Genomic DNA, 20,898 nt, shown 5'->3' with positions numbered 1-20,898 from the left:
CTCTCCTGGCTCCTCTCACCCGGGGCCCTCTCAGAATGGGAGTACCATTCGGGGGTTGGTATCCTGCCCCACAGGGCATCGCGATGCTTTTCCGGATCCCGCGGTATTCCTGGGAAATGCCCTCTCTGCCTGTGTTCTGGGGGGCAGATCAGAGTACTGCTGCCCAGTCTTTGGGGAGAGGTGAGGAGGACCAGCCACGACGGGGCTGGGGCTGGAGTAGGTGTGAGCAAGTGGGACCGAGAAGGCTTGGTATTCTAGCAGGGAGCATGGGGGTAAACCGAGGCAAGAGAAGAGGCGTTGGACTGGCGTGGCAGCTCGCCTTTCAAGGCTCCTGGACGCACCCCAGGACAGAGAGGCAAAGTCTGCAGGATGGTCATCCGATGGTGGTGCTGGGGTATCAGGGACCCCTCCAGGACCGGGAGAGGGCTGAGCTTGAGTGCACTTTTCTCCACCAACTCAAATAATTTTTTGAAGAAAGAAAAGAGCTTGGATTGTAGAAGGGAGGGAGGAAAAGAATGTCTACGTGTGTATAACTGAGTCACTTTGCTGTACAGCAGAGGTTGGCACAGCATGGTAAATCAACTGTATTTTAATAAATAAAATAAAATAAAATAAAATTAGAAGAGAAGGAGGAAAAAGGGCTCAAAGATGAGAAGGGAACCACCGGGCCAGGGGTCCCAGGCCCTCTTTCTAGTCTCACTACAGACCTCAGAGACTTTGCTGCCCCACCCTCTCAAAAATCCCCCATTCTTCCCCAAGTCTGGCTGAGGAGCAGCCCAAGGCCCAGCTGCTCCCGAGGTGAGGCCCTCAGGCACCTTTTGCTTTCCTGTGCTTCACTGTGTGGAAATGCCGAGTGACCATGAGCAGGAAGCTAAGGTTCAGACGCCTCTGCTGGTGCATGCCTGACAGTTTGCTGAGAGCCCCCTGAGAAGAGAAGCTTTGGTCTTTGCTTTCACTCCCACTCAACGCCTGTCGTCTCCAGGCTAGAGCCTGCAGTGGCCACTGGACAGAGGAGAGGAGCTCCCTTCTCCAGCTCCTCTCATCTTTGGAGGCCTCTGCCTCCAGGGCTGTGCGAGTGACAGCCTTGCCCTAGCCCTTGCCTGGTCCTCCAAGCGTGGGTGAGAGGGGCCAGGCTGCCTGTGCACAGGGTCCTGAGGCTCCAGACTAGAACTCTCGGGCGCTTGGCCACGTGTCCCTTTCCCTGGGAGATGCTCTGAGAAACACTCCCAGCCCCGTTCCTGGTGCCTGACAAATACTGATCGATGTTCTTATCCTCCCCACTCCACTCCCCATGCTGGGACTGGGCATAGATTGGTCGCGGTTCTCAGTTTCTCCCTTTCACTATAACTAAACCAGGTAGGCGGTGGGAGAATAACTGCTTTTCTGACATTTTATATTATTACCCTATTTAGTTTATCAATAGTCCTTGAGAAGTAGATAGTATCTCCCTATTTTCTAGGAGAAGAATCTGAGGCTTTCTAAGGTGAAATGACTCAGTGCGCACCACTCATCTCATAAGTAACTGAGCCAGGACCTGAGCCCAGGTCTTCTGATACCAGGTGCCATGTTCTTTCCCACACCATGCTTCATCTCCTTGAGATAACGCAGAGCCCGTTCCTTCTTTCCTCTGGGGCTCCGTTTCCCACCTTGTGGAGTACAGCCACTCTACTTCCTCCTGCCCTTGAGAATCCAGCCAGTCTGTCTGCTTTGTCTCTGGTCTGGTTTCTGGGCTCAGGCCCAGTTCTTGTCAGGACCACTGCCTCGGAAACCGTCCACTGTTTTTGAAGTGGGCTTCCCATTTTCACACCTCCCACCCCATCCTGCCTTCCCTCATCTTCTGTGCTCTGCGTGTTGTGGTTTCTCCCTTCTGCACTGGAGGAAGTGATGGGAGAGGAGGGGGAAGGACGGGACCAGGCTGTCATTGGACGCTCCAGTCTATGGACCTCTGCTGTTTGCAGGCATGTTAGTGTAACAAAGAGACACCAAGATACAGTCACTTTCAGAAGATGAGAGTTTCTTCCTTTCTCAGGTAGTAGTCCCAAAGTGACCTGGTCTGGTCCCATGAGGTTGCTCCACCACCCAAAAGGCCATTATCCTCACCTATATCGTCAAAGCTGCGTTTGGGGGCTATCCATGTTCCAGCCTAGAAGAAAGTGAAAAAAGGTGCTGGTCCAGGTAGGGCAAGGGGCTTGTCTGATGATGGAGAGGGAGATGGCATAGAAGTTGCATACATCACTTCTGTTCACATCCCTTTGACCTGAACACAGTCACATGACCACACCTAGCTGCAACGTTGGCTGAAAAACACTCTAGCTGGGCAGCTATGTGTCCAGCTACGGTGTAATGTTTTGGAAGAAGGGGAGAATGAATTTAGGTGGACAGCTAACAGTCTCTGTCATGGCCCTTAAAATTATTTTTTTTTCAATTTAGTTCTTATTGGAGTGTAGTTGATTTACAGTTCTTATTGGAGTATAGTTGATTTACAGTTCTTATTGGAGTATAGTTGATTTACAATGTTGTGTTAGTTTATGCTGTACAACAAAGTGAATCAGTTATACATATACATATATCTATTCTTTCTTTTTTCTTTTGCGTTACGCGGGCCTCTCACTGTTGTGGCCTCTCCCGTTGTGGAGGACAGGCTCCGGACGTGCAGGCTCAGCGGCCATGGCTCACGGGCCCAGCCGCTTCGCGGCATGTGGGATCTTCCCGGACCGGGACACAAACTCGTGTCTCCTGCATCGGCAGGCGGACTCTCAACCACTGCACCACCAGGGAAGCCCTATTCTTTTTTAGATTATTCTCCTATATAGGTCATTACAGAGTACTGAGAAGAGTTCCCTGTGCTATACAGTAGGTCCTTATTAGTTATCTATTTTATATATAGTGGTGTGTATATGTCAATCCCAGTCTCCCAATTTATCTCTCCCCCTGCCCTTTTCCCCCGGTAACCATAAGTTTGTTTTCTACATCTGTGACTATTTCTGTTTTGTAAATAAGTTCATTTGTACCATTTGTTTAGATTTCACATATAAGCGCTGTCATATGACATTTGTCTTTCTCTGTGGGACTTACTTCACTCAGTATGACAATCTCTAGGTCTACCCATGTTGTTGCAAGTGTAAAATTAATTTTTAATTAAAAGGGTTAATCCTAACTATCTACTCTAAAGGGACATGGTGGGAGGTGGTAGTGTGATAATCTATAGTCCATCAGATGGCCCTCGAGCTGAAAGTACATTTCTGGGGGGTCAGTTTGCAAATGAACATTTGCTGCACTCTTTCCACTAGGCGCTTTTTATAGACTTGCATCAGTAATGGCTGAGTTTAGTGGCTCACCCTTTGGCACCCAGGTCGTGTCTCGTGAGGAAGAAGACTTAACTCTTTTTAACCCTTTCGTCCCAAGAATTGGGCTCTTAGTCTCAGTGCCAGCCCCGGTCAACCTTCCTACCTCTCGTTAGCAGGACAGCTGGGAGTAAGTGGCGACCAGAGCCAACTCTTGGTTTTCTCTCTGGGAGGCTGAGTCACATCACAGAGAAGGCCCCCCCGAGTCCTAGGATGTCAGGGTCCTTGTGAAGCAGCTGAGAGACGTGGGGTCATGTTCTCCTGTTTTACATAAGAAGAAACCTCATGAGGCAGCCCAGCCTGTGAGGAGAAGGGCAGGCCCTGCAGTAATCCAGGTCCTTACTGTTTATCAAGCCTTTTCACAAGCCTCATTCCACATTATCTCATTTCTCCTCCCAGGTCCAGCCTCCAGGGATTTCCCAGTGACCTGCTCAAAGCCAGCCAGCTAGTCAGGGGCCCACCAAGACCACACCTGGGTCTCCCAGGTCCCAGCCCAGCAGAGCTGTGCACCCGCTCACAGGGACACATAGACGTGCCTCCTGGCTCATCTGTCTGGTAGAAACCGTCTCCAAGCCCTTAGCAGCCACAGCAGTTAGTGCCACATTCATTTGTCCATCTTTCTCGGCCTCATCTGTGTTCTATTTAATTCTAACTCAGGCCTTTGAATTCCCATGGATGGGGTCCTGTAACCCCCTCTCCTGCCTTGTGCTTGGTGCTCAGCGTCAGAGGCAAAGATGACTGGGGGTCTGGACTGTCTTCTGATGTGAGCTGGAATATTCAAGGCCTTGAAAGTACCCTGTAGCCCTCAATGTCCTTTTCATCCATTTATTCGTTTAATAAGTGTTTATTGGTGCCTGATATGTATCAGCCTGTCCTGGAGGACGAGGATGGAATAGTGAGCAGAAGGAGGCGTGGCCAGCCCCTGGAGGGCTTTTACCTAGTTCTCATCCCTCCCAGCCACTCAGGGCATCGCTAGACCAACTTGTATTGCTTTACACCTGTAGTGTGTTTGCATTGGTAAAGTCAGCAGGCATCCATAGCTCCATTTCAGAGCTAGCTCTGGAAGTTATGTGATTTGCCCAAAGTCACAAGGCCAGCAAAGGTCAGCCCAGGTCCCCTGACTCCCAGCAAAGCACTCCTTCCATGGTATCTCCTTGCCTCTCTCTCCAGGCGACCTCTGGGGTAACGTCTGGAGCCCCCTGAATCCCTGCTGCGGTACCTGACGGAGCTGGGCAAGCCTGCCTTGTTCCGAGCAGCTGCAGGGTGACCCTCCATCCTGGGTCGTTCACAGGGTGCCCAAGCCTGCCACACAGACAGACACAGCCCCATACATGTTCTGCACTCAAGTAGAGGTTAGGTAAGCAGCTTGGTGGCAATTTCACTTTCTCTTTAGTGTTTCTTTTTTCCTTCCAAATTCAGCAGACCTAAAATGGGCCCCTGGAGGTGAGGACTGGAGGGAGGGAGGACGTGTGGGTAGGGAAGGCACAAGGGAAAGCCGCGCTATACCTGTGTAGGGTGGAAAGCCGAATTCAGTGTTTGGGGAGGGGCTGCTCTGTTCCCTCCCGCGGGACCTGATCCCAGCATTTTGTCAGCCCCTTCCCTCCACCTACACAGCCCAGCATCATCCTTAGCTGTCACCACTGCTCACCTAGAACAATGAAGGCTTGTCTGATTTTCCTGGAAGGGGGAGGAGGATGCTGCGGGTGGAGGAACCCGGGGAGTTGGGGCTGGATAATTGTTCTCCAGGATGGAGGAGAGAAACTTCATTTGCACTCAGATTATAAATAAACTTCTAGCCCACAAAAACTTCTTGCCAGGCCACAGAGCAAACTCTCCCTTACCGCAGAGGTCAGAGAACTGCATGGGAAGCAGTTTATGGGTGGCGAAGCCCCATCCAGCTTCTCTAGAAAAAGCCTTACCAAGGCACTCCCACTGAGCTAGCCTGTCCATCACCCCCGACCCCTCTGCCCCAACTCATAGCTTTGGTTTGTGTGGGAACGTATCTGCATTTCCACACTGCTTTGTACGTGTGATTCCCACACCTTGGGGGTGCGTGAGGGGGGTCGTTGCCTGGCATAGGTTTTGAAGGACTCCGGCTTCCTCTGGGATTGCCCACAGATTCAGCATGGATCAGACGGGAGACTTTTGTATGATTTCCAGGTGTGACCAGCTGTCTTGAAGCTGCAGCTTATATGCTGAAACGTTGGGCATTTTATTGCATTTCAGAAGAACATGGGACAGAATATTTGAAATCAGATTTCCCAGAAGACCCTGTAAGTGGTGTCTCCATTCATAGTGGTGTGCCCAGGGCGGTTGCACTGCCAGAGCCCCAGGCCACGGCCACGCCATGGACTGTCCCAGGCGGCAGAGACCTTGGCCATCACCCACTGCCTCTCCGGTTTTATAGACGAGGAAGCTGAGGCCCATAGAGGAAAAGTGACTTGCTTAGAGCCAAAGTGCTATTTTTTTTTTTTTCTTTTTTTTTTGCGGTACGCGGGCCTCTCACTGTTGTGGCCTCTCCCGTTGGGGAGCACAGGCTCCGGACGCGCAGGCTCAGCGGCCATGGCTCACGGGCCCAGCCGCTCCGCGGCATGTGGGATCTTCCCAGACCGGGGCACGAACCCGCGTCCCCTGCATCGGCAGGCAGACTCTCAACCACTGAGCCACTAGGTAAGCCCCCAAAGTGCTATTTTTTTTTTTTCTGTGGCAAATCCAGGATGAGAACTTAGCCTCCTAAGTCCCTAGTACTTTCTTTACACTGTGCTGCTTCCAGACATTTGTTCATTGCTCTCGGGCAGCCCCTTCTCCCCATGGTTTTAAATTCATATACTTTCCCAAAGCCCCCAAGTTTCATGACATGCTAGAAACGTTGACATCCTGTCTTAATACGGTCTTAATACCTCAGTCTATACCTGAGCCCCCCGTGAGAGACTTTCTGGTCCCTTGGGATCTTATGGTTGAGCCTCAGCGCCCAGAGACCCCTGTCCCTTTTCTCCTGCACATTTCATGCTCCCAAAAGCCAGAGAGAGTGGCTGTCTTGGGGCACACCATCTGAAGTCTGCTCTGAGCCTAGTAGATGAAAGAATCTGAGTCTTTGGAAAATGACCCCCTAAAGGGCAGGGAGGGAGGCCAGTCCCTCTGTGGCCCAAAGGTGGGGCTCTAGGTCAATTCACCGAGTGTCAGCTTTTCAAAAACAGCAGTTTGATATTGTGCAAATCAGCTTGTGGTCTGTCCCATGTCTACCGTGTTCCCAATCCCTCTTGCTTTGCCTCCCCTTTGTTCTACAGCTGTGCTGTCCAACAGAAATATAATTAGAGCTACATACATAATTTTAACTTTTCCAGTAGCCAAAAAAGTTTTTAAAAATGGGTGAAATTTAGACTTCCCTGGTGGCGCAGTGTTTAAGAATCCGCTTGCCAGTGCAGGGGACACAGGTTCGAGCCCTGATCCGGGAAGACCCCACATGCCGCAGAGCAAATAAGCCCGTGCGTCACAACTGCTGAGCCTGCGCTCTAGAGCCCACAAGCCACAACTACTGAGCCCATGTGCCACAACTACTGAAGCCCGTGCGCCTAGAGCCCATGCTCCGCAACGACAAGCCACTGCAGTGAGAAGCCCGCGCAACGCAAACGAAGAGTAGCCCCTGCTCGCTGCAACTAGAGAAAGCCTGCGCACAGCAACAAAGACCCAACGTAGCAAATAATTAATTAAAAAAAATTTTTTAATGGGTGAAATTAATTTTAATAGTGTATTTTTACTTCACCCAGTATCTTTAGTATATCATTTAAACAAGTAATTAAAAAATTATTTCAAACTCTGATGTGTATTTACACTTAGAGCACACCGCAGTTCAGACTAGTCACATTTCAAGTGCTCACAGCTGTGTGCAGCTGGCGGCTGCCGTTGTGGACAGTGCTGTCCTGCAGCTCAATGGACTTCTGTCCTCCTTTGCCCCTGTAGTCCTCCCCTGCCTCTGCCTTTGGATAAACCTGGTTCTCCCACCTTTCCCTTCATTCCACGCTCCCTCTCAAGCATCCTAAGAAAGAGTCACCTTCACAGCCCCTATGACTTAATCCATTGCAGTCTTGACGCCTCTTCTACCCAGTCTCCCTCAGCGGTCACCTGTGGGAGGGCCCTAACAACCTTTGATTCATGGTACCTTGTCAGCCTCTTCCACAGACTTGACTCGGTTGGCCCTCCAACTCTTCCTTTAATCTCTCTCTTCCAGTTAGCTTTCGTGACACTGTCTCACTCATTCCACTCACCATGGAAACTTCCCTTCCCCTGGAGAGGCACTTCTGGCAAATGTCTTGCTTGGGACCTCCCAACACGGCTCCCCCTTCCCTTTGCAGGCCCCTAGCCCCCCTCAGGCCCTGGCCTTTCTCATCTGTGCCATTTCCCCACCTCTCCTTTTGGTTTCTCCATCTCTAGCACCTTCCTCTTGACTACCTCTTTCCCAGCTGTCGAATTAATCCTTCTGAAGTGCATCTCTGGTCACATTTCCCTGTTGAAAGCCTGCAGCATTAGAAGTTGTAATAACAGGGGAACTTGCTTACACTACAGCGTTGAGTGAAAAAAGCAGGATACCAAATCATAGAAACAGTAAGATCCCAGCTTCACAAAAGCAAAAACAAAAAACTGTGAGTAGATTAGAGAGGAAGGAGGGAAGGAAGGAAGGAACCACACAGCACTGGTTGTCTTTGGGGGGTAAATTGATTTTTTTTCTATGATTTTGAAATTTTCTCTAATGAAAGCACATTTTATAAGTTGAAACATTAATATACTTTTTATTTTGGGAAATGCAGCCACCAAGAGGTTTTAATGCTTCCTGGGTCATGTGCCAGCTCCTTACCTGACAAGGATGTCCTTCGTGATCCAGCCACGAACCCCACCCTGTCTCTGCCCAGTTCCCCTTGCTGGCTCTGTCCCAGTCAGCGTTGACTTCCTCGCATTCCACAGGCAGCCTTGCACCTGTCTCCCTCCACCCCTTTATTCAGGTTGTTTCTGCCACCTGGACACCCCTCCCCTGTCATGCTGGCTCTCCGGATGCTGCCCACACTGCAGGTTCCATCCCCAGACACTTCTAGCCTTCTTGGTCCCCACTGCCCAGACGTGACGTCTTTTTCTTGTTCGAATCTCTTTTCCCATTTGACTTATTCTGGCTGGTTTTGTAGGCATTTGAATTCTGATCTCTTCAGTTAGGATAAGAAGTTCCTTCAGCCTGCCATGCTCAGAGTAAAAGCATGTAAGATTTTCCTCTTTTTAAAATAAATTCATCATTTTTCTCTTTTAAGATTCGTACGTATGGTAGAAAAGTAGGAAAGTATTCAGTGGTCTAAAGAAAAAAGGTAAAAATACTTATAATGCTACCACCTAGAGACAGTCTACCACTGTTAACATACATATACTTTTAGATTGGGATCATGCTGAATATGCAATTCTGGATTGTCTTTTTACCCCACTTGACATTATATTTTGCAGACTTCCCCATGATGTTGAATCTTCTTCAAAGGCCTTCTTGAAAGGCCTTGACATATTCCAGGGTATTGAAGCACCGTAATTTATTTAACTATCCTCTAGTAGTTCAACATTTATCTGTTCCCCATTTTTAAGTTTTCTAATTCTCCTTGGATATAAAGCCCTGCCCAAGCTACTGAGTTTCTGTAGCACAGATTCCTGAGAGGAGACTGAATCTAGGTCAAAGAGTATAAACATTTTTAAAGCTCTTCATACACATGGCCAGATTGCTTTCCAGAAGGGTTGTGCCTTCACTGCCCCACTGATGGTATGGTGCCTCTTCTATTGCATTCTTGCCATCATTATTACCATGAAAAAAAGCTTTACTAGTTTAATAGGCAAAATATTGTTTTCATTTGTATTTCTTTGCTTACTGGTGAGGTTCACATTTTTCATATCATGTGTTTATAAGTCATTTGTAATTTTACTTCTTTGAAAAGCTTCTTCATCTACGTTATCCATTTTTCTGTGAAATTTTACTTATTCCTTGTTAATTTATAAACCACTTCATATAATAACAGTATTATCTCCTCTGCCATATTTGTTGAGCGTTTGTGGAACTAACTTGGGATTAGCGACACTGCAAGGCCTGCAGGGTTTGTGTCCTCTCAGATGCTTCTGTGCATATGCCTTCCTCCACCACCAGACCTGGAGTCCTGGAGGGCAGGGGCTGGGTGGCCGGGGTTAAGGTTCCCCAGTGCCCCAGTATGGTGCTCTGCACTGGATGCTTAGTCAGTGCTTTTTGAGCGAATTAAGAGGATGTCCTGTTCAAATAAGTACTGTTATATGAAAGCTGTTGTTTTTCTCTGGCTGTGTACACAAGGTCTGGGGTCTTCCTAGGAATAAGTGACCAAAGATGACAAAAATAGAGTGCACAGTGCGGCCATTTCTCTCTAAAGGCACAGCTGTTTAAGTTACAGAGTAGACTACCTTACATTTTCTTGTCACTATTTGCTTTAAATTGTAAGGGAATCAAAATCACAATGAGATACCACCTCACTCCCACTAGGATGGCTGTAATAAAAAAGACAGACAAAACAAGTGTTGGGGAGGATTGTGGAGAGTCAGAACCCTCAGCCACTGCTGGCTGGAATATAAAAGGTGCAGCCACTTTGGAAAACACTTGGGCAGTTCCTCAAAATGTTTAACATAGCGTTACCATGTGACCAGCGTCTTAGTCCATCCAGTTTGCTCTAACAAAATACCATAGCCTGGGTGGCTTAAACAACATTTATTTCTCACATTCTGGAGGCTGGGAAATCAAGTTCAAGTCACCAGCAGATTTGGGTCTGGAGAGAGCCCACTTCCTGGTTCATAGTTTTTCACAGTGTACACACTTAGATTAGAGAGTACTCACTTAATTAGAGATTAGAAAACTCTATGAGATCTCTTTTGTAAGGGTGCTAGTCCCACTCATGAATGCTCCACCCTCATACCTAATCATGTTCCCAAAGCCCCACCTCCTAATACCATCACACTGGGGGTCAGGATTTTAACGTATGCCTTTAGGGGAAGAGGACACAAACATTCAATCCATGACATCTAGCAATTCCACTCCTAGGTATATACCCAAGAGAACTGAAAACAGATGTCTCTGAAAGAAGCTGTACATGAATGTTCATAGCAACATTATTCATAACAGTCAAAAAGTAGATACAACCCAAATGTCCATAACTGATGGATGAATAAACAAAATGTGGTATATCTGTACTATGGAATGTTATTTGGCCATAAAAAGGAATGAAGTACTGATACATGCTAAACAGAGATGAATCTTGAAAATATTATGCTAAGTGAAAAGAGCTAGACATGGGAGGCTATTACATGATACCATTTATATGAAATGTCTAGAACAGGCAAGTCCATCAATACAGAAAGTAAATTAGTAGTTGACGGAGCTGGGGATGGGGCTGCGGGGGGGGGGGGGGGAATAAGCGAGGATTAATGGGGGTGGGATTTCTTTGGGGGGATGTTAACAATGTTCTGGAGTTAGTGGTGAGGGTTGCACAACCTTGAGATTGCATTAAAAGCTACTGAATTGGGCTTCCCTGGTGGCGCAGTGGTTGAGAGTCCGCCTGCCGATGCAGGGGACACGGGTTCGTGCCCCGGTCCGGGAAGATCCTACATGCCACGGAGCGGCTGGGCCCGTGAGCCATGGCCGCTGAGCCTGCGCGTCCGGAGCCTGTGCTCCGCAACGGGAGAGGCCACAACAGTGAGAGGCCCGCGTACCGCAAAAAAAAAAAAAAAAAAGCTACTGAATTGTATACTCTAAACGGATGAATTCTATGGTATGGTATATGAATTGTATCTCGCTGAAAACATAATTAAAGGACACTCTACGAGGGTAAGGCTTGGCCTCACAAGACAGGCAATAGGCCTTTCTCACCCGCAGTGGCGAGTTCCTGGGAGAGAGCTGGGCTGGAGGCAGCAGCTGGGAGGAGGGCCCTAACCAGCAGCATTTTCTGTGACCAGGATCTATGAAGAAGGCCTGGGGCACTTAGGACGAGGGTGAAAGAAAGTCGAGTGTCTCTTCATTAAATAGAATAAAACAAAAGTGGACCTAAATTAAGTTGGGATAAATAACAGCTTTGTACAGTAGAGCAGGACAAGCTCTGAACTCGGAAGGAAAATCCGATTGAGTTCTGCCGCCGTCTTGCTGTGTGACTGCCTTTGAGGCTCCTGCCTCGAGCCTTAGTTCCTGCATCAGCAGGAGGGGGTGATGCCACCCAACTTGCTTATCTTAGAAGGATGCAATGAAATATTACCTGTGAAGGTGTTTTGAAGGCTGTAAATTGCTGACCCCCACCATTCCTAGATACTTGTCTTTTTTCTACTTTAGTCTACGTTGTCTTTCCTAAATATGGAATAAGCAGATGCTAATTATTGATTTGTTTTTAGTAATAGTAAAACTGTATTAAATAAACATCGTACTTTTATAGATTACTTTTTTTAAAACCATTGAATTACACACTTTATTATTTTTTAAGAATTTTATTTATTTTTGGCTGTGTTGGGTCTTCATTGCTGTGCACGGGCTTTCTATAGTTGTGACGAGAGGGAGCTACTCTTCGTTGCGGTGCGCGGTCGTCTCACTGCAGTGGCTTCTCTTGTTGCGGAGCACGGACTCTAGGCGGGGGCTTCAGTAGTTGCAGCACTCAGGCTCAGTAGTTGCAGCTTGCGGGCCCTAGAGCACACGGGCTACATTAGTTGCAGCACGTGGGCCTAGTTGCTCTGCAGCATGTGGGATCTTTCCAGACCAGGGATCGAACCCTTGTCCCCCGCATTGGCAGGCAGATTCTTAACCACTGCGCCGCCAGGGAAGTCCCAAACATTGTACTTTTAGAATCATATTGTAGATTGGTATTTCCAGAGGCAGTGAGTAGCCCATATGGCTGGGGTAGTGAGGAGAAGGGGAACGTGGCCCACGATGAGACTTGTAGAATCTAAATACCAGCACAGGAGTGTGGGCTTTATTTTACTGGTGGGCTTTTGAGCAGGAAAGTGTCATGATATAAGGGGATATGAGGATCACTGACATAGAGGATAGTTGCCTAGAGGATTCCAGTGCAGGAGAGATTGACAAGCACCGAGCAGCTAGGTCCTGGCTGGAATGGAGAGGAGGAGGGGGTGCCACCTGGGCAGAACCCTAGCAGGAATGAAGTGAGCGGAGACCCTGGTCTTGTTTGTCCAGAGCCATTGAGATGGACCAGCCACCTCTATGAAAGAGGGCCTCGTCACAGAAACCCTCAGGCAGAGATAATGTGGCTTTGATCACAAAAAAAGTACAGCAATCTTTATTCTCTGTAAAGGAAGAATTTTAAAAGAGGCATCACTATGATGAAAAAAAGTTAATATATGTAATATTTTTAAAAAGCCATTTAGCACCTAATCGAGCATGGTACAGTATACAAGAAACCCTGCTGATATGCCTTCTCAGTATATAATTTAAGATTATCCTTCCTTGATTTATTTTACATCATAATGGGATTCCACCGAGGTCCCCCAAGCTTCCCACCAGCACCACGCAGGAGAAATGAAATCTGGGACAGGCAGAAGGAACCCTTGTCCTGCTTGTCAGCTCCTTTTATTTGGGACTCATTTGGTTGCTAGTTTTGTGTGTTTGTAAACAGAAAAAGGACTAGAACAGAAAGGGTTCTGCCTGTCTTTAAGGCTGGAGTCCCAGGTCACAGCTGCAGAGTACTGGGGAGCTGGTCCTCAGCCCCCAGGGCCCTGAGTTGGTCTAGCCCCCTGGGCCCAGGTGGGTGGATTTGGAAAATTAGATCTCAGCTTTGACTTGCACTTAAGTGGGGTGATTTCAGGCCCTGATGTGAAGAGGAATTACTGTAGTCTATCTGTGCAGGAGCCACTGAGAGTGGAAGAGGATCTGGAAGAGGAAGTGGGGCAGAGTGGGGGCTGGGTCGCGCTTAGTGTGCTGGAGCTCAGCCAAGGGGGCGGTGTCAGCTGGGGGAGGGCAGGTGTGAAAGGGCTCCCTGTTAGCATTGTCAGTGAAAATACAGTTGCCCAGTTAAACTTGAATGTCAGATAAACAAATAATTTTGTCGTATATGTCCCCAATATTGCATGGGACATACTTATACTCAAAAAAATTGTTGTTTATCTGAAATTCAAATATAACTGAACATCTTGCCCCCTCTCCCCAGTCACCAAATCTGGCTCCCTGGGGAATTCTCATTCCCCATCTCCTACCACCACCACCAGATCCACCCTGTGAACCAACTTGCAAGGGCAAGCTGGCTTGTCCAGAACAGAATTCGTGCAAAATAGCAGATTGTGAGGAGGTCTTCCCCAGCTTATTTCCTTCTATTCCAAACTGTTCATTCCTCATTCCTCTTTGCTGTGTGCCTTTCTCAAGACTGGTTGGTAGCAGGCCTATGGCAGCGGGCCCTTGGGTCCCCCCTGAAAACTCAGAGAGAAGAGGCAGCAAGGATGGCAGTGCCCAAGGCAAGCTGCTGGGAGTCCTTTCAACCTTTGCCATGGAGACACTGCACACACTGAGGACTGTCTCTTCACTTGTGGCCAAATCAAACCTGCAGCCTACAGACAGCCAAAGATTGGGTTTCTGAAGTGCTGGGGTTTTAGAAATGCCAGCGGAGTTGTACATATGCCTAGGCATCTCCTCTGGGTTTCCACTAGGAGACCAGAATTCCAAACACTCCCCACTCACGGGGTTTCTCCTGGTGTGGTCCTGGGACCTCCCAGACCCAAACCATATGTAGGCCTGGTTTTAAAAGCAAATGCTGAGGCCACTGCCAGGACTGAGGTTTGCTGTATTTTCAGGTGTCCCTGTTACTCCACCTGGTGTAATGTAGGTATCCCTTCACACACACACACACACACACACACACACACACACACACACACGCGCGCGCGCCTCTTCCATGCGGTTGGACATGTCCTGTGAGGTTGGCCGGCACGAGGAAAACCAACAAACCCTTAATTAGGCCTTGCTTACTTGTGAATGATACCTGCTATTATTTACTAATTAAGTATTTTACATAAGGACATATGAAGGGGCTCAATATTTGATAATTATTTTTAGTAGAGAAGAAAGCTGGTCAGCATTTAGACCCTTGTGCCTGAGGTGTGAGATCATTTTTAAGCTACAAACTCCTTCCTGGAAGGCCGTAAGCAGAATTCCATCAGATTTTACTGACGTTTCCTCTCCATTCATAACCTTAGTGTCTGCACAGTGGCCTTAGCATCTATTAAAACCTGGCACACAGATTCCTGCTCTTTTGATGGGTGGCGTGTGAGTGTGTGTGGTGTGTGTGTGTGTGTTTGTTTGATGTGTTCATCTCTTTTTCACTCTCAGGTCCAATTTGCTGAAATCACCCTTCCCAGTGGGGCCCTGCTCAAGACCCCTCTCTCATACCCAGCACTCTCTTCCTCCTCACCCCATTGTGTGTTTAGTGAATGGGAGAGGGGAACACTGAGGCGTGCCAAGCTTAGCCAAGCCATTTGGACCCTATTGGGTTACGGAGCATCATTTTACCTGGATTTGCACCGTCTGTTGCTATTGGCCTTCTGGCTGCAGGAGGAGTAAGGTTACAGCAGGAGAGGTCAGGAGGATTAGTACTGAGATACAGCATCGGCCAGTTGATAATTACTTCGGAGATCATGTCTCAGAAGAGAGTCTGGTCCCTCTTTCTGGCCTCAGAGAGGGGAAAGGCTGCCCTTTCCCCGTCCAGCCGGCTCCTCATATTCTCTCTGCTAGTCCCTCCTGGATCTTAGTCCTGTCCTTTCTTTATTAAAGTATAACTTACATACAGTAGAATTCAGCTTCTCTGGCGTACAGTTCTGTGGATTTGGCAAAGGCATATAGATGTGCAACTACCAGCACAATCATGATATGGAACAGTTCCATCACCCTGAAAGATTTCCTCCTGCTGCCCCTTTTAGCCAGCCTCTCCCCCTGCCTCCTGGCAACCACTGATCTGTTTTCAGTCCCTGCAGTTTTATCTTTTCCAGAATGCCATAGAAATGGAATCATATGGTATGATTTGCGTGTGGCTTTTTTCACTCAGCATAGTGCATTTAAGACTCGTTTATGTTGTGTGTTATCACTAGATTGTTCCATTTTATAGATGGGTAGTATTCCATAAACATTCCTGCACAGATTTCTGTGTGAACGTAACTTTTCATTTGATTTGGACAGATACCTAGGAGTGAGGTTGCTGGTCATATGGCAGGCATAAGTATGAGAAATGCCAGAATGTTTCCCAAGGTGGCTGTACCATTTTTCATTCCTACTAGCAAGGTATGAGAGTTCCAGTTGCTACACACTCTTACCTGTGCCAGTGTTGGCAGTTCTTTCTTCTTTTCTTTTCGTTTTCTATTTTATTTTAACCATTCTAATAGTGTTTAGTAGTATCTCATTGTTTGTTTTAAATTTGCATTTCCCTAATGGCTAATGATTTTGAACATCTTTCTCTGTGCTTATTTGTCATCTTATGTCTTCTTTGGTGAATTGTCTACTTAAATATTTTGCTCTTTTAAAAAGTGGGTTGTTGGTTTTCTTATTTTTGACTTGAGAGCTCTTTATGAATTTTGGATACAAGTCTTTTTATTAGATATATGATTTACAAATAATTTTTCCCATTCTGCTGCTTGTCTTTTCATTTTCTTAACAGTGTCTTTTGAAGGCAAATGTTCTTAATCTTGATGAAGTCTGATTTATCAATTTATCATTTCTTTTCTTTTATGGATCATGTTTTGCTGTGGTATATAAGAAATCTTTGCCTAACCCAAAGTCTTGTGTTTTCTTCTGGAAGTTTAATAGTTTTAGGTTTTACATTTAGGCCTATGAACTGTTCTGAGTAAATTTTTGTATGTTTTGCGTTAATCATATGGGTATCCAATTTTTCTGGCACCGTTCGTTGAGAAGATTTTCCTTTCTCCATTTAGTTGCCTTTGTATATTTGTCAAAAATAAAGATGTGATAAATGATTTGCAGATATTTTCTCCCATTCTGTGGGTTGTCTTTTCACTTTCTTGATGATTCCTTTAGAAGCACAGGACTTCTTAAATTTGATGAAGCGCAGTTTATCTCTTTTTTTTATCTTTTATCATTTGTGCTTTTGGTGTAATGTCTAAGAAATCATTGCCTAATCCTAGGTCATGAAGATTTATTCCTATATTTTCTTCTAAGAGTTTTATAACTGTAGCTCTCATGTTTAGGTCTCTGATCCACTTTGAGTTAATTTTGTATATGGTATGAGTTATGAGGTACAACTTCATTTTTTTGCATGTGGATATGAAGTTATCTCAGTATCATTTGCTAAAAAGACTATTCTTTTCCCATTGAATTGTCTTGGTACTCTTGTTAAAAATCAGCAAACCATAAATGTAAGGGTTTATTTCTGGACTCTCAATTCTATTCCATTGATCTATATTTCTATCCTTAGGCCAGTACTGCACTAGATTAATTACTGTACTTTTATAGTCAGTCTTAAAATTGGGTAGTATGAGTCTTCCAACTTGGTTCATCTTCTTCAAAATTGTTTTGGCTGTGCTAGTTGTTTTGCTTTTCCATATAAATTTTAGAGTCAGCTCGTCAATTTCTTTTTAAAACCCTGGTTGGGTTTTGATTATGATTACGTTGCATCTATACATCAGTTTGGGGTGAATTGACATCTGAACAATACTGAGTTTTCCAATACATGCACATGGTATGTCTCTCCATTTATTTAGGTCTTTTAAAATTTCTTTCATCAGTGTTTTATAGTTTTCAGTGAACAGGTTTGCAATATTTTGTTAGATTTATGGATAAATATTTCATAGTTTTGGTGATATATAAATGGCACTTAAAAAAAATTTCACTTCTGATTGTTGCTTGCCTGTAGAAATACAGTTGCTTTTTTGTATATTGACCTTGTTTCCTGTGATCATGTATCTTCGTATTTCTAAACTTGCTTATTAATTCCGGTAGCTGTTTTGGAGATTCTTTGGGATTTTCTACACAGACAAACATGTCATCTGCAAATATAGACAGTTTTATTTCTTCCTTTCCAATCTGTATGCATTTTATTTTTTTCTCTTATCTTATTGCATGGCCTCGGACCTCCAATATGATGTTGAATACATGTAATGAGAGAGGACAATCTCGCTTTGTTCCTGATCTTAGGGGAAAACATTCAGTCTTTCACCATTAAGTATGATGTTAGCTATAGGTTTTTGTATATGCCATTGATTGGCATATACCAAGATTGAGGAATTTCCCTTCTATTACTAATTTGTTAGGAGTTAAAAAAAAAAAAAATCTTGTATAGGGACTTCCCTGGTGGTCCAGCGGTTAAGACTCCACGTTTCCAGTGCAGGGGACACTGGTTCGATCCCTGGTGGGGGAACTAAGATCCCAATGCTGCACAGTGTGGCCAAAAAAATAAAAATTAAATTAAACTAAAAATCTTGCATAGATGTTAAGTTTTGTCAAATACTTCTTCAGTAACTATTGAAATAACCGTATGGTTTTCTATTTAGTCGGTTAATATGGTGAATTACATTGATTTTTGATGTTGAAACAGCCTTCCATTCGTGGGATAAACCCCACTTGGCCATGTTGCGTTATCATGCTGCATTATTCTGTCTGAGGGTAACTCTTCATATTCTCCTTTCCAGTTTCTCCTCACTCCTTTTTTTATCGTCTGGCACCTTCCTCTCACCTTTCAAAAGATATCCCCTAAAGAGAACATTCTTCAGAATTCCCTGTAGTCTGCACCTTCACCTCCACCTCCTCATCTCCTTCTCTCTCCTTAGCCCTCTCTCAGTGGTCCCCAGCAACTTCCAGGAGGTGTGCCCTTGGGCTCTCCCTTCACAGTCATTGCATTGCTTCCTACTGCAGGCTGCAGTCTGTTCCTTCCCTGCCCTTGGGGGCTTTTCTTTCTGAGTCAGCTCTGCCTTGCCAGCCCCCAGCCTCATGTAGGTCTTTGTTCCCTCATGCTTTGGGCTTTTGTGGTAGCCTCCTGGCCCATCTCTCGACGCCCTGCATTCCTCTTGCCCCGATGAACCTTCCTGAAGCCGTGTGCTCATCCTGCCATTCTTTGCTTCAGCAGTGTTCGTGGCTCCTGTTGTAGGATTGTGCCAGCACTTCTCAGCCTAACATTCAGATGTCTCTTCATTCTGGCTCCAGTCTGCCTTTCCAGCTCCAGCTCCTCTCTGTGGACTTGCCCTCAGGATCAGAGAGCCTGGGTTATTTACTCAAGGACCCTGAGTACCTCGCAAGCCTGAGCTTCCTGGATGCCCTCTCCAGGGACGCCCTTTCTTACGTCTGCCAGCCTCGGCAAACATGCCCCTAACCGCAGGCCCAGGGAGCCCGGGGCCTGCCCAGCGGTCTCTCCTCACTCTGTGCTCTCTTCCGCTCCCTCTTGCTTGGCATGAGTCAGTTTCTGCTTCCTGTTGTTGGTTCTCTGTCAGTCTTGACCGCTTATCTCCTCAACTGGACTGTAAGCTTCTGTAGAGCAGGGGTCTTCTTTGCTTGTGATAAATAGGTTGGGGTTTTTCTCTGCAGTGCGTTTACATAAGATGACAGTGGTAGGATTCGGGGGTGGCTGAGGTTGGGGTGGGGGTGCTGGGAGTGAGCAGCTGAGTTGGTGGAGCTGTGGAGCTGGTAATCTGAGTTTGCCCCTTCCCTGAAGGCTCCTCAGGGAGGCATCTGGAGGGGAGCCAGGAGGTGCTTGAGGGGAGCCCACAGTGTCCTTCAGCCAGAAAATCAGAATTTTTTGTGCAGCCGAGGAGAGAGCAAGACTGAGACGGGAGAGGAGAAGTCTCTTTCTGTGCATGGACTGGGACAGACATGGTATAGGATGTCTCCAGGGAAAGATGGCAGCACATCTGGTATGGAGCCCACATGGCTCTGGGCCTGAGAGCCTGGGTGGAGGTCAGGGCCACCTCAGAGCTGGGCTGGGGAAAGCCTTCAGGTAGAATGCAGAGCAGAGCCAAGGACAGGACCTCTAGGTCCAGAGACACCCTGGAAGAAGAGTCACTGCCAGGCAGCTGAAGTCCCAGAGGGAAGCCCTTTGGGATCCCAATAGACAAGTGGACTAGAGACCAGTGCAGGGCTCCTGGTGGCTGGAGGAGCCACAGCGGGAGGCGCAGGGGTCGGCCTGGGCTCCCCTTCTGCAGTTGGGACTAAGAACTAAATGTTTGGAGGGAGTGATTGAGGTCTAGAAAGCCGAGCCTCTGTGTGGCTTCTGTCCGGTATGGCCTGAGGCAAGGGCAGGACCAGGATCTGTTTACCCAGATACCCCAGGAGCTGTACCTGCCAAGAGAAGTTCTGACCAAACAGTACCTTTGCCAGGGCCTGGAATGTGCTACGTCAACCCTGCTTTTGTGGGTTGAGTTGTGTTTTCCCTTAGCTTTTCAGCAAGTATTGCTTTCAAAAGAATTGCAGCCTTGTCTCTGACCCGAGGGACAGTGGTCTTTCTCCACACACATCTCTGTCTGCACCAAGGAGGGCACCCGTGAGGAGTGGGGGTAATGGTGGGTGCTTGCCAACAGGTGTGCTGGTGGGGTCGTCAGGAGGCCCTGGTGCTGGTGCAGAGAAAGAGATGAGAGCTGTGTGGACACATCCCTGCTGGCCAGGGACCTCATCCTTCCCTCAGTCCCCAGAGGACTTCACGCAGTGCTGGGTATCAGCAAGTATTTGCTTCTTGGAGCTGATTCCTGGGGAAGAGCCAGCTAAGGCCTCTCTGTGGAAGAGCAGCCCTTTGTCCTATGTGGACCCTGTCGCACTTTCAAACAATGAAACCCTGTCCCCCTCAAGGAGCCTTCCCTGCCGTGCCCTTGCCGCCCCCAACACACACAGCTCTGTCACAGCATCCCCAAGACACCTAACCTTTTAGCCTTTGGTACCGTGGACATGGCCAGTGCGAGTATTCAGTGACTCAGCATCCTTAGGGCCACATTCTGTCACAGGCCAGCCAAGCTTTAGCCTCTGAGGACATCAGAGAGCCTGACTGATGACACTTGGCTACTCCCAGCAGTTGGCTGCGGGTGGGTGCCCTTGGCATTTGTTTGCGGGCAGCTAGGTGTGCGTTTGCTACCGTGGGGCCCGGGGGGCTCCGAGCTCTGGGACTGGGAGGGTCATGGCTGAGGCTCCAGTGCCTGGTGCCTGCTCCAGGCCTGAGCTCCGTGTCCTCCTCTCTCCCTCTGCAGCTCGTCTCCAATGTCCTCATTTTCTCCTGCACCAACATCGTGGGCGTCTGCACCCACTACCCGGCTGAGGTCTCCCAGAGACAGGCCTTCCAGGAGACCCGGGAGTGCATCCAGGCTCGGCTGCACTCGCAACGGGAGAACCAGCAGCAGGTGAGTGAGGCCCTCCTGCCCTGAGCACAGCTGGCAGGGAGCCTGCCTCGGCCCAGCTGCTGCCTGCCCACCAGCTGTGCTCAGGGCAGCTGTCCAGCCCCGCCTCCCTGGGGGGGTGCCCAGCCTATGGGGAACGTTTCCCCGGAGGGAGCCCAGCGTTCCTGGCTCTGTGGGAATGCTCTAGGGGCAGCTCTGGAGCACCAGCTCTAGCCCT

At 47.6% G+C, this 20,898-nt stretch overlaps 1 protein-coding gene across 3 annotated transcripts in view; it reads left to right on the top strand.

The window, feature by feature from the left end:
- ADCY5 (adenylate cyclase 5) overlaps nucleotides 1–20,898 on the top strand; it is a 155,839-nt gene that overhangs the window by 65,819 nt on the left and 69,122 nt on the right. For all 3 annotated transcript variants that reach the window (XR_003792385.1, XM_029214843.1, XM_029214842.1), the window contains one exon: nucleotides 20,535–20,684. Coding sequence is in view for 2 of the 3 variants with exons in the window: in XM_029214843.1 (XP_029070676.1) it covers nucleotides 20,535–20,684 (150 nt within the window). In the remaining variant the exon portion in view is untranslated. The remainder of the gene's footprint in view (nucleotides 1–20,534; nucleotides 20,685–20,898) is intronic.

This window comes from Monodon monoceros, unplaced genomic scaffold (assembly GCF_005190385.1).
Source record: "Monodon monoceros isolate NGI ecotype Baffin Bay Population unplaced genomic scaffold, NGI_Narwhal_1 Super_Scaffold_11, whole genome shotgun sequence".
Classification (NCBI taxonomy): Eukaryota; Metazoa; Chordata; class Mammalia; order Artiodactyla; family Monodontidae; genus Monodon; species Monodon monoceros.
The sequence above is the reverse complement of the archived record's forward strand: the minus strand, read 5'-3'. Positions and strand labels throughout refer to the sequence as shown.